Here is a 13,038-nt window from a genome sequence, read left to right on the forward strand (position 1 = left end):
TCCTTTTGAGGCTCTCTCGCGTTAGAGAAGAGTAGTTTCTGCCTAAGCCGTGTCTCGTACGTGCTCTACACTCAACTGCTCTGAACAGCGGAACTCTCCTGCTGCTGCTGCCGCCGGAGCCGCATGGCACCCATACGCCAAGGTTTTATGCCATTCCAACTCCAAGTTGGAATGTTCCCAAGTCAACCTTTTCTCCTAATACAAGCACTAAAAAGAGGAAGAAAATGGGTGATTTCTCCTGTGCTAATCAAGCTAAATCACGATCTCCACTTGTAGACTCCACCAGTACTATGGCTAGTAAACTTACTTCTGCAGGAGTTTTCACCTTTTGTCCTCAACATGTGTAAAAATACATTCTAAATCTAGCAGAAGTTTTGTAAGATTTATGTTCTTTGTCAGCCTGCTCTGACTTGTTTGGAAAGCTGCAAAGGATTTGTTTAGTGACAGAGTATTTACTCCTTGTCACACATCTATTTATACCACTCAGAACTTACGGAGAAAAGATTAACAATTTATGAGAGCCCAAAGATGACTTTAATGTAGTTTCTCAATAGTTGTTGCAGCACTGTAAACATTTATTCATTTGAAATTAAGCATTCGTGCTAGATATGCTTTATCAGCCAGTCTTAAAAGGCAAACTCGCTCAAACACAATACCTGCCGGCCTCCAGTGTTGCCGTGCAGAGTTATGTTGTGAATTACTGAAGGCAAATTGCATTGGAAGAGAAGAGGCACAATGTAACGTATCAACAGTAAAGTACGTGAAAAGCAGAACCCTCAGAAACTGGCATAAAAACCTTTCAGCCAAACATGAAAACACTTGTTATTACTTCTGGTACTACTGTAATCCCTAAGGTTAGGTATTAGGTAACCACAGCGTTAATCCATCAGGTTAGGCATTACTGCTGCAAATAAGTCAACATTTCCCTATTCTCATCTCCAGCAGGCCTTGGTTTTATCTTTTTCTCAAGCCTGGTCTAAGATTTGCATGAAGAGAGATTTCAAGGTCAATTTGGATATGCACTACCTCTGCAGCATCCCCGTTCTCAGAGGACTAGATTACATGTAGGGGAAAGATATGCCACAGACTTGAATGACGCAAAATTAGAGAGATTTTACATTGCTTTAATATGGTATCAAGCAGCTCAGCAGGTCTGCAGAGGTGAAACAGAGCAAGCTCTAACAGGTCCTACAACATAAGCATTGGGAATCTAGAGCCCAGGCTTGGAAACCCGGGCTTCGAGAGCTCCCGTGAACTCAATGGAAGTAAGCAACCACATTTTTAAAAAGTTTGAGAGATCTTTGAATCCTTAGATTCAAATCTATTCATTCCAATTTTGACTCCATTAAAAAGATACCATCAGCTTTGGTATGGATAAGAATTAATCCACTCCCGCAACTCCTCCTCATTCAAGCCGTTCTGTTCACAGGGTTACGCAGGCAGCCATGTGTACAGCTGAGCAGGAACACATCTAAGAACGTGAAATCTCTTTGCAAGGTATTTCCGGGGGGAAAAAAAGAGAACATCTAATTTACACAACTGTTTTTTTCCATTTATATTATTATTCTAATGTGGATTATTTACAGTTTATGTTCAGTTTATCTTGCAGTAGCTCTGTGCCTTGGCGTCTGGGATACAACTTCTGCAGGACAGTAAAAAACAAACAAACAAAAACCCCAAATCCCCCCCCAAAACACACAAAAGAGGAGAAGGTACATACCTCCGGGTGTTTGTGCTGTTTTGGATTTTTTTTTTGTTTTGTTTTGTTTTTTCCCTGAATTCCCTAACACATCCAAAGTTCAACTTTGGAATTAAGCTTGTACACAACCCTCATATCCAATTTGTATATTTAAATGAAAATTAAACATTCTTTCTAAAGTTAGCACCCAGAAGACTTACCATTAACAGCTTTTTCATAATTCTTCCCCAGATTTATTAAATTCCTCAGTCCTGGATTGAACTGTTCCATAACATTCTAGTGGACAGAAAACAAAATCCGTGTTATAACCAAGGCAATTCAAGAGCGGATGGAAGTGTCAGCGCCACTTAGCTCTACTCTTGCGTTTCACATGTACGGCACACAACTGAAAGTCTGCGCACGGACGAAAAGTAGAAGACTTGGGAAGAAGAGGAGAGCAAAGGACGGGCGGGAGAAGAAAGCGAGCGCTGAACATCAACAAACGGAAAAAGGTAAACTGTTTCAGTAGGAGTAAAAAGGAATCTGGCTGTGTATAATACGGATGTCAAGTACGCGATCAGAGTTTGCACAGGCCCTTCTTTTGTGGTAGGTGATGGTGAAATAAGAACGAGAGAAAAACCTTTATCCACTAATTGTTTTACAAAGTCAGACAACACAAACTTCCTGACAACGGTTCAAGGTTTCAGTTCCTCCCCCGGCCCTGTGCTGAAAAAAGAATAATGCTGGGAAAAGGAAAAAAAGGAAAAAGAAATTCACCAGGTATCTGATTGGGGGGTGACTAAGCACTTTATTCATCTACGTTACAGACAGCATTTAGGGAAGTTAGCTGGTGTTTTGGTATTTTTTTAAGTTTGAAAACACTGCATTTATTGTGTGAAGCTATAATTCTTCCAGAAAGAAAGTGAAAATGATGACCTTATTTAAATAAAAGGAGAAAAAAAAATCCACTGCAGCTGCTTTGGCTGTTAAATACAATTATTGGCTAAACCAACCAGAATCTGAAATCCAGCAGCTCCACGCATGACTACTCTCATACCTAGCAAATTCCGTAAACTGATGAAGTGGTAGAAATGTGACTGGCAGCTTCATAGTGCAAAAAAATAGCTACACCATTTAACAGAAAAGTTTCAAGTCTTTGCAAAAAGTAGAAAATAAGTTAAGCCATGAAGTATGAATGCACATTTGAATTTTCCCAAAGTTGGCGGGTTGAAGAAAAGAGGAGAAAAAGCTTTTGCCCACTCCAAAAGGGAAAGTGACCCACTAAGTTGGAGTTGCCCCTACTCATAGGAAAGCTTCAGTTTCCCTCCTTCTGGTCAAAGACAGTAACTTTCCCCTCTACCCCCCCATCAATTTTCCAAAGTGACTTTTATCTTCTTATGAGCACTGAAAAACGAAGAAAAGCAAAGCTGGCATGCTGCTATAAACGCAGTAGGTATTCACTCCTCAGCACCATGCCCTTTAAGATGTCTCAAATACATAAACTGCTGTATTCTAAAGTATTTGCTGTTGCAATTAACTTTTGAACAATGCTATATAAGTTCAAAAGAGAGCTCTCTGAGCCTCACTTATCTGATGGCTTCTTGGGTTCTTCAGGCAGAATCACCACCCCAGCTACTGAAGTAGAGACACAGCGTGTTTGTTAACAAAACCCCCTCTGTATCTATGTAAGTAATTACCTCCGAACGCGTATTCTAGAATTTGCCGGATGTGCCTGGTCATTTAATAGTCAAGTAACCACGATGTTCTTTCTTTTCTCTCTTCCATACAAAATACAATTTCATATAACACCAGCTGCTAAGTCTCAGGAACAATTTGCTAATGAATATTTTCTTTTAAAAATGAATTTAATACAAGCCCTATATTTCCACAGAGAAGAACCTTAAAAGTTTTTGCAGATTCTAGACTACCTTTTCCAAGAATCTTCCTAACAAAACTATAGCTGTGACATTCCTTTGTAAAATTTTATTGTCATGAAACAAGATCGTGAGATACGCAAAGACATCATTCTGTTATTCTTACTATTTTTATGACAATATTTTTATGACACAACTCGCATCTTTTTAGATACTGTTCGCACAGCAGAACTTTCAAGTTCAAGGAATTCAAAGCAGACACTTTCTGTTTACAAGAAATACAAGACCAGTGAAGTAGTATCAAGCTTTTGTCTGTTATGCTACTAACAGAATGAAAATACTCATAATTAGTACACACACGGACCCAAAAAGAACAGCAATCCTATCACTTTTTTCTCATTTTCAGGCCAAGGTCATTCAGAGAACTTTATTATTATTTTTCAAGTATAGTGCTATACCTGAACTCCAATCAATTTTAAAAGCAAAGAATTAACTCCAGATTTCACCAGTAATACTTTAACAGTCATATTGAGTAAAAGGTATTAAAAAAAAATATATAGAAAACTATTAGCTTCTGATACTGGTATAGTATAAGCGATATCAAAAGCAGACATAGAACACCACCACCTAGCCCCGCTGCCTTTATGTGTACAAATTAAATGCAGCTGGGATTGTTTTCTGGTCTATACCATTAAACTCTTACCCACCCAAACGCGATCACTGCAAGCAAATTACCTGCCGTCCCCAGGCCTTGATTTGTGTTAACTCACAAACCACATCCAGAAATCATTTGGGAAACTGCGTTTCAGGTTGGGCCGAGGCCAACAATGCCAAAGGCTGCTCTAACAACCTAACAGTAGGGATTTTCAGGCTCTGGTGCCTGGGAACATCCCTCCTCCCACCCCAGCTCTTTAATTTACCGCTCTGAGCACGGCTGCCGTGCCCCCGCCACCCTCCCCGCAGCTCAGGCACTGCACCTGTGGGGCGTGTGGTCCAAGGGGGAAGCTGGCTCTTCCCATTCCAACTTTTTGCCCTTTCTTCCCAGCAGTGTGCTAAAGATGATGTCTGCTGGCACATACGGAGTCAGTGAGTCATAAGAAAACAACGGGTGAATTGGAGGATTGTCTTAGGATAGACAGTCCTGTGTTCCAAGGATATGGGGGAGAAGAAGGGTGTACCTGACATAGAAACTGCGTGTACGCATGGCAGGTAGGAATCCCAACAGCACCGCGAGTTGCCACCCTATACTGAAAATCATTTTCTTGAAAGACAGATCACGTCCCTGCTTACCCTGCTCCTTGCAACAAGAACTTACAGAGCAAAACCCTTACTGCCCCACCTACTCAAAAATTCTAATGGTAACATGATAATTATTGGTCTTGAAATGCCGATTTTTGGGATGGCCCTGTTAAGGAGTCAGGGGTTAAAGATTCCAGTTCTCTTGACATCTTCTAATTCAGATTTCAAACATAAAACAGTGATTGCACCTCTGGCGTTAGTTGTTTTCCTTTAGGAGGAAGCGAACGCAACCCAGCAAAGATGCCCTCAGCAGCTCCCCTCTCTGAAGCCAGCCCCCATCGCTCTTCATTTTCACCAGCCAACTCGATACGCGTTGGGTATTCGTGTACAGCAGATCCAGACCTCGCTGCAGGAACACAACAGGTCCACTGAACTCTGAGCAAGAGCTCCAGCATGTCTCGTCTGCTCGGTGTGTATGTGGAGCTGCTGGGAAAGAGGAAGAGGCAGTTTCTAGCCCGGTGCCATCCACAGCTGATGGCACACGACTGATGGGCCTTTCCTCCAGGAGATCGAGCAGCCTCGGGAAGCGTTTCAGTCTTCCCGCTGCCTCAGTGGGTGACTGTTAGCAGAAGTGCCCGCAGCAGTCTCTAGACATGAACGCCGGGGAAGCAGCAAAACCCTTCGCAATGGCAGTTGCCCTTTGGAAGGTGCCTGGTTTGACACAGGGCACGGTGAGCGGATCCTCGCAGCACCCACCAGGCTCAGCCACCTCCTGCGCAGGGCTTGCATCTGACTGGAGGGCTCAGCTTCCCCCGGCCTCAAGACGATCCCATGAAATATTCCCGTATGATTTTCCTCTTTTCCTCTCTTCAACACTACAAAGGAGCATTATATGTATTTTTTTTCTTTCTACTGAAGACTAGATTCTCAAAGCAAATACAAGCCTGCCCGTGCTTCTAGTGCTCTTTTTATACAGTCAATCACTGCTGCTGGCTTTGAAGTACTGTCCAGGAAGAAATATCTAGTGCACTTTTTCCAAAAGGGAAACAGTCACTGGCAACTCCCCTTTCAGGATCAGATATAAATTTGATCTTGTCAAGACATTTCAGATCACTTAAAATAACTGTAATATTTTGTTCAGCTTCAGAAGTTACATGGGGAAAAAGCCACTCAGAAATCAATTTGTATAGCTATTTATTTTTAGATGATGTCTCAAGAGTTTTATAGCTTTTACTTGCAGTCTAAGGAAAAGGTCATGAAGATGAGTGGGACTGAGCACCAGTGCAGAAACTGAAGGCATATATTAAAGCCAGATCTCAAAACTTCTAAAAAAGCAGACAGAGGAACAAAAAAGAATTTCTGATCAGGAGAACTACTAATTTAAAATTGACAAAAGTCTCAGAAAATATCACAAACTTTTTATCTGCCATGCTGTACAAAGACGTGGGAATAAAACTTTTGTCTTAATCCCAACAGACATCACAAAGCAAGAAAAAAAGCTGCGAGAGACAAAGTAGTTCACAACACATCATCTGCCTGCGCAGCGAGGAACACAAACTAGGCCTCCTAATTGTCAATGTAGTGTCCTATGTTCTAGTGACACACTACCTCTCATGAGCAGAATAATTAACTAGAAGAGAAGAGGAGGCATATGATCAGATCCTACCGCTTTCTATTATTTAGGATGAATGGAAATAAAGGGAAACACTTTCAAAATAGGCAACTGGAAACACCTTCTTATGCAGAGAAATTTAGAGTTGCCAAAAGTGACCTTCCAAGAAAAAGTGTAAGAAAAACCTATTCCGGCCGTTCAAGTCATTAAATCCCCCTACAACCCAGTATGAAAGTTGCTGTGTGCCTTCCACCCATGGAACCAGTGTGAGTTAACCAGCAAGGAGCTGACTGAAGAGGAACAAGCCTTGTATTTCCACTTGTTGTGTACAGGTATCATATCTTCCGCAGTTCCTGATAGTCATATAAACAACGCTAATCTTCAAAACAAATGACAGCCATTGTAAAAGTGCCTTCCTGTAAATGCTCAGCTTTGCCTTTTACTTAAAGACACACCTCGCAGAACAATAGCTCAGCAGGTATGAATACATCCAAACAATGCACAGACTCCCTGTAGTTTCGAGTTTACATCCTGCAGGCACTTTTGCAAGAGCGGATAACAACATATTGGGGTGGAAATCCGAAATTATAAAACTAGCACAGAAAAGTAGATCCTGATGCCTAACATTACTCATATTGACATTTCTACAGCTATTCATAGCTAACCTTTGGATACCTACTAATAATTTAGTTTAGATTGTTATTCCTCAATTCGAAAAACAGTAAAATTAAGCTTTTTGAAAAAAAGTCTTCAGTGTTGCTACGCTGTGTCCGAGAACCCACTTGAGAAGATTCGAAAAGCGGTACAGAAAGCAAATCATACTGTGCCCTACTGTACTTGAAGCATTTTGTACATTATTGCATTTCATCTCCTCTTTAGAAATCCACCGTACAGTTTACAGAAGAGCACGATTAAGCCCTCAACACAACTCACATTAAGCTCAGTCGTAAGTTAGCTTAATGCTGTTTTAAAACAGGTTTAACAGAATGGAAAATATAAATCAGGACACCAGTGTTCATTCAAAAAGACTCATTCTTATGACTAATTATTAGTCAGCTTGATGGAACGTTTCTTGTTCAAGAGAAACATTAATACATCATCCATCAGCGTGTTTCAAACACGAGCTTTTTCAGGTTATGAACACATGACCCAGGATAGACTCTAAATAGGCATAACTCTAAGTAAGGTCAAAATAGATAATTTGCACTAAAATAGAACTGGACTTTATACACACACAAACTCCCAAAGGCTCCTCTTCCACCAAATTAGATTTGTATTTCAGTGATGCAAAACAACAGCCTTACTGCAGCATGTGCTGGGACCATAGCTGAATTCCAATTTTGGTACATAAATCTGGTAGTTTAGTTGCACGTCTTTTTAAAATAAGGAAACATAGAATTCAGGGCTTTAAGCTGAATTTATCAGATATATTTCCATGATAAAACAATATCGCCTACCAAAATGATTCTACATGCCCCTGTAGAGAACACAAGCCCCTCAGCAGACCACAACACTCCACTGAACAAAGCTGGGGTTTTTTTTTTAAATTACACTTTGATTGCTAATCAAAATTTCTCGATTTTCGAATTCTTGATAAATCAAGATTTACTCAAATACAGAGAAATACGTGTTTAAATCCAAGATTACCAACAGCAATGAGTTAGGGCTATCAGGCTGTTGTGAAGAGCTGTGGAAGGCTCAGGCCAGCGCAGCAGCCCCCGGGCCCCCCCGAGGGAACCGCGGGGCTGTATGGCGGCACTTCCCGGCTGCTGCCCTTTCCCCGGCATTGTGGCCACTGCAGCTGGATGCCAAACAGCTTCCCCACAGACAGCGGATAAAATGAAGCTGTACGAGCTGCAGTGAGACAGCAACACGGCACAGCTTTCGGGGGTCAACCATGGCCACGGTCAGTATGAGGGGGTGACACAGTGTCCCCCCCGCCCGCAGCGTGGCTGCGGACAGTGTCACAGCAGTCACCTCCCGCAGCCCCTCGGCCAGGGGGAGGCTGTGGCCCTTTAGTCATGGGCTCCCACACCCTCAGGCTTCATTTCGCACGTGCCATTCCTATCACTCATTAAAGTGATTCTTCAGGTATTACATAAAGACTAAATGTCAGCCTTGATTTCTGTGTGTGCACACATGCACGTATTTGTGGATTATGTTGTTTATTTAGTCATGTTACCTAAAAAATGTTGAGGTATTCACTTTCCGATGCTGCTGCCAACAAAAAGAATGAATAAGATAAAAATACAAGAGCATTACTTAGCCACTTGATGACTCCTCTAAGTATATTTTGAAGCTTTGTATAACACAGGTTACTATGTATTTAATAAATCCAATGGATTAGCACTGTAAGAAAATAAATAAAAAAAAAAAGAAAAACAGACTAGCAAGACATGCGATTTCATTTTCTCTTGTTTTTCCAGGTCACCCAAAAGTTGATTTGTTTTGAGGAGTCGAAAGCCTGCAGCACACAGATGCCACCGCTCCGCTACCCTGAATTGGTTTCCCCAGACCAAGCCTTTCTTCTTATTGGGAGGAGAAACACAAACACCGCTCCTGATTTTATCAATACCAGCATGGTGTTTCAAGCGCTCTATGGCATCCAGCAAGGGCCGAAGTCACAGGAGCACTACGAAACAAAGGTGAGCATGCTCACCGTGCAGGCTAAAGCACAGCACAGAGAGGGGCTCGTTTGCTGGAGATGAGGGAGCTGTGATTACCCTCACAGCAAACGCTGAATACGCAGGGTAGTGCCCTCTGCCCTTAAGAAGTAAAGAACTGTTTTTTAACTGTGATATAGAAATAACTACTTTAAAGTAGACCCAGAATCCATTCTCTATCTGAAGCAGTCTTTATACCTTATCCGGATAAAGTTTCAATTTTTAATGAGGGCAGGGCAGGAGGGTTTCCAGGCCCGCGAGTCCTTGCAATGTGATGCAACACACCAGACCTCCCAAAATACCCACACAGAAGACATTTCATCACACTGTCAACATTAACTTCATATTGCTCTGTTTTGCTGGTTGTTTCAGTCTTAAGCACCCCTTTGAATTTAGTTTAAAAAACAACAAAAAAAGAGTAGACTTTCCCAGTAAATAAGTATTGAATAACAGAGAAGGCAGTGTTTATTTAGGAGTCTGTCATTCCTTTAAAGCCTATTTTATATCCACTAAAACACACGAGAGGTTTTCTTCCCTGTCTGTAAAACTGTTTTAGCTACATTCTGGAAGTCAATAGACAGGGTAGGACATTCCTTTGTCAGCACGGCCCTGAACAGTCAACTTCCCAGGTTTCTCCTCTGTGAGCCTGTATTTACAGGCTGCTCTTCTGAGAAAAAGGAATTTATGTTTGCTTATGACCTTGCCATGAACGTAACTGATAGCAAAAAGCACCAGACCGTTTAAGATGACCTGCACCAATTCTAGAGGACAAAATTTATAGCCAAGTCATCTCATTTTTTCAGTAATTTTGCATGAATTTGATATCCAAGTCCAAAGAAAGCAAACAGCAAATACAGCATGACACCAGGATAACTGGACTACTTGAAGGAGTAAAGTTGACTTAAGGGTGTTGCGGAACAACAAAACTAACAGCAAAATACTCCAGTAAATGTCTTTAGAGACCTTTAAATGGTAACAACAGCTTCAGAAATATGAAAACATCTGATAGTAAATCAGCGAGATCTAGTAAATAGTAAAACAGAACAATCCCCCAGGAAGCTGTCCTTTGGGCTCAGAGCTGCAAATGCACTGCAGCTGTGTTCATTTGCATGATTAAATGCATTTGCAAATTTAGGCGCTTTTTCTTGTACAACACACTGTACAGAATGAAGATTACAGATCCAACACTGCCATCGCTACTCAACCAAAAGTACCATTCTTAAGGGAACTTTGCCCTATTAGAACCGGTGTGTTTTGGAAGGGCTGAATTTAGAGAGAGTTAAAAACAAGTGTCCAGCGCCCACATGGAAAATATTTTTAATTCTACAAACAACGAGGCATTAGGGAAAGTTTACAGGTCTACCCAGCACAGTGCCCGCGCTCGGCAGCCGGCCTCCGGGCAGCGCGCCGAGCCCTGCCTGGGCTCCAGCCGAAGGGAGCAGCGGCTGGAGCCGAGGACCACAGGCCCCGAGATCTCCCAACACCTTATCGCCAAAACACACGGCGGAGCGGCGGCTCGCCGCACGGCTGAGCCGGTGCAGGGGGACGAGCCGCCGCTGAAGCCTCTGCCGCGTCCCGGAGCGGCCCAGCCGCGGCCCGGCTCCGGCCCCCCGCTCCTCCCGCCGGGCCCCGGCACAGCCCCGGGCCGCCGCCCGAGCCCCGCCGGGGCACTGAGAAGCCGTCCCGGAGCAGCCTCTGAGTCACCGGGACGGGCGAGATCCCTCACAAGGGAGGGACAGGGGAAAAACAAACACACGCGCGAGTTTTGTGCCTTTCCCGCGGGGAGGCGAGGCGAGGCTGCCCGCAGCCCCCCGCCGGCCCCGCCTATGGAGCCGCGGCCCGCGGCCCCGGCTGCCCCCGGGGACAAAGGTGGCCGCCACCCCCCCCCCGCCCCGGGCGAGGCGGCGGCGGGTCCCCCCGGCCGCACTCACCTTGTAGGTGCTCTCGGTCAGCCTGTTCACCTCCTCGGGGTCCCGGGACATGGTGCCGGGGGGAGGCGACCGCTGGCAACAGCTTCGTCGTCCGCAGCGCGCCCGGCCCCGTCCCGCGCTGCCGCCGCCCCGGCTTCTCCCTCCGCCGCGGAGAAACTGTCAAAAACTTGTGGAACCGGCCGGGCCGCGCCGCCGGGGCGGGGCCTGCGCGGCCGCGGCTCCTGACGCGGCAGGACTGGCTGGGCGGGCGCGGATCGCCTCACCGCGCCTCGGCGGGCAGGGCGGGCGGCTTCGGCCGCGCCCCCCACCTGGGCTGCCGCCGCCGCCTGCCTCGGCCGCGCCGCCTCCTCCCGCCGGCGGAGCCCCTGCCGGGCCTCTCCTCCCCAGCCCCGGTGGCCTTTGCAGGAGGCAGCTCCGCTGTGGGTGCCCAGCGAAGTGTGAGGTAAACTCTTCCTCCCAGCAACGAAGGGAGGATTCTGTAAGAATTAATTAATTAGTCTTGTCAGAATTAGTTAGCGTGGCCCTAGCGGTGCTGGTGAGGCTGGGGATGGTCCGCTCTCTCCCTCCCCCGGGAGGGCGAGGCGGGGGGTTTTCCTCAGGGCCTCTCGGGCGAGGACAAACGTGTCTTTCTCCTCAGTCCTGGTCCGGGCACCACCAGAGCTTCCTGCCACACGCTTGAGTTTTCTATTTCTTTTAAATACACACCGATAAAACAGTGCCCCTAGTCATCTGTCCTCTGTGAAGTGACTCACGAGGCCTCCGCGGAGGGAAGGAGGGTGAGGAAGGTAACCTGTAAATCTTTGCGGACCATAAATTGCCCAGAGATTGTGAGATTAATTTAAAGTATGCTAGTTGGAATATCTGTCTGATGTTGTAATACCAGCACTATCTTGAAGGGCTTTGTGGGAATTTCATGATCTTGGGTATTTAAAAGCTCAGGCGCAGTGCCAGGTATTGACTGTGTGAGGCCATCAGCGTCCTTACCCGTTGGACATCCTCTGGTCTCTGTCTCTCCCTCTGTTGCCCCCACTTTATTGCAGCAATAAAGTCACGGCAGGTGTGTGCAACAAAAACTGGACTTGGACCAGAACCTTAGATGTTGGACTCTGGTGTGGGAGGAGGTTGTTATCAGCTTTCGAGAGCTGTAAAAATGTTTTCATTCAAGCACGTGGAGGTGTTTGTACCTCTAGAACTACAATGTACATTCTGGGAAAATAGTGGGCACTTAAAGCGTTACCTTGCATACAGCTGTAATGCTGGGCACAGAGGGCGTTTACGGGACTTCATGCTCCCAGATAAAGTCTTTGCAGACTTCTGGTATTTACGGTACTAATTGCCTTTCTGTAATTACCCAATTTATAATGTTATCTTGTAGGTATAGTGAATTACTTTGGGCCCAAGCTTACAATTTATGTTCTCAGCGTTTGCTCCTACAAACAGCCCTCTTGAATGTGATGTGGCTGCTTGCCTGAGCATGGGATGAAGAATCACACTGTTTATTCCCAAGTCTTTTGTCTGAAGAGTTTTTTACAACTCTGGAAACAGGCTGTGCCTGGGTGCTGCTGCTTCGTGTTACCATATGCTGATGCCTGAAAAGGGTGTTTCTCCCCGACAGGCTGGCATTCGAATTTGAGGGAGCAGGTACCCAAAGGACGATGTAGAAAAGGACTTTTCCTTTTCTGGCTCCCGCTAAAGGAGCGGGGAGCACACTGTATAGCAGGCAGCGTGCTGTTCCCCTTAGGGGCAAAGCTCTGGGAGCTCACCTGGGATTCAGTGTGTGTGTTTCCAGTTGGCGTGCTCAGTTCAGTCATAGGAAACGGCAGTGCGAGTGTTGATAAAGTATGCATGTCAGAAAGAAACAATATGGATAATTAATGTAGGCAGAATTGTTTAAAAATGTTATAATACTTAGCACATTGTGGAGATGCTCAGCATTTCAAAATATACATTTCTAAAGGTCTTTTTACTTTGTAAGCAGAGGTAAATATTTTAAAGGTCTACTGAACTTCATACTCTCGTGTCCTTGACCTTTGGTATTAGT

The 13,038-nt window shown here is 44.8% G+C and overlaps 1 protein-coding gene across 2 annotated transcripts in view; it reads right to left on the bottom strand.

Moving 5' to 3' along the window:
* The window catches only part of BAIAP2L1 (BAR/IMD domain containing adaptor protein 2 like 1), a 40,812-nt gene extending 29,568 nt beyond the window's left edge, over positions 1–11,244 (bottom strand). Inside the window, exons 1-2 of one of the 2 annotated variants that reach the window (XM_054212658.1) lie at positions 10,998–11,244; positions 1,900–1,975 (exon numbers count right to left, since the gene is read on the bottom strand). In XM_054212658.1, coding sequence (XP_054068633.1) covers positions 1,900–1,975; positions 10,998–11,048 — 127 coding nt within the window. In that variant the 5' untranslated portion in view covers positions 11,049–11,244. The remainder of the gene's footprint in view (positions 1–1,899; positions 1,976–10,997) is intronic. The other variant, XM_054212657.1, reaches the window with a different exon arrangement.
* Between the last annotated feature and the right edge of the window lie 1,794 nt (positions 11,245–13,038).

This window comes from Rissa tridactyla, chromosome 8 (genome assembly GCF_028500815.1).
Source record: "Rissa tridactyla isolate bRisTri1 chromosome 8, bRisTri1.patW.cur.20221130, whole genome shotgun sequence".
In the NCBI taxonomy this organism is placed as follows: domain Eukaryota; kingdom Metazoa; phylum Chordata; class Aves; order Charadriiformes; family Laridae; genus Rissa; species Rissa tridactyla.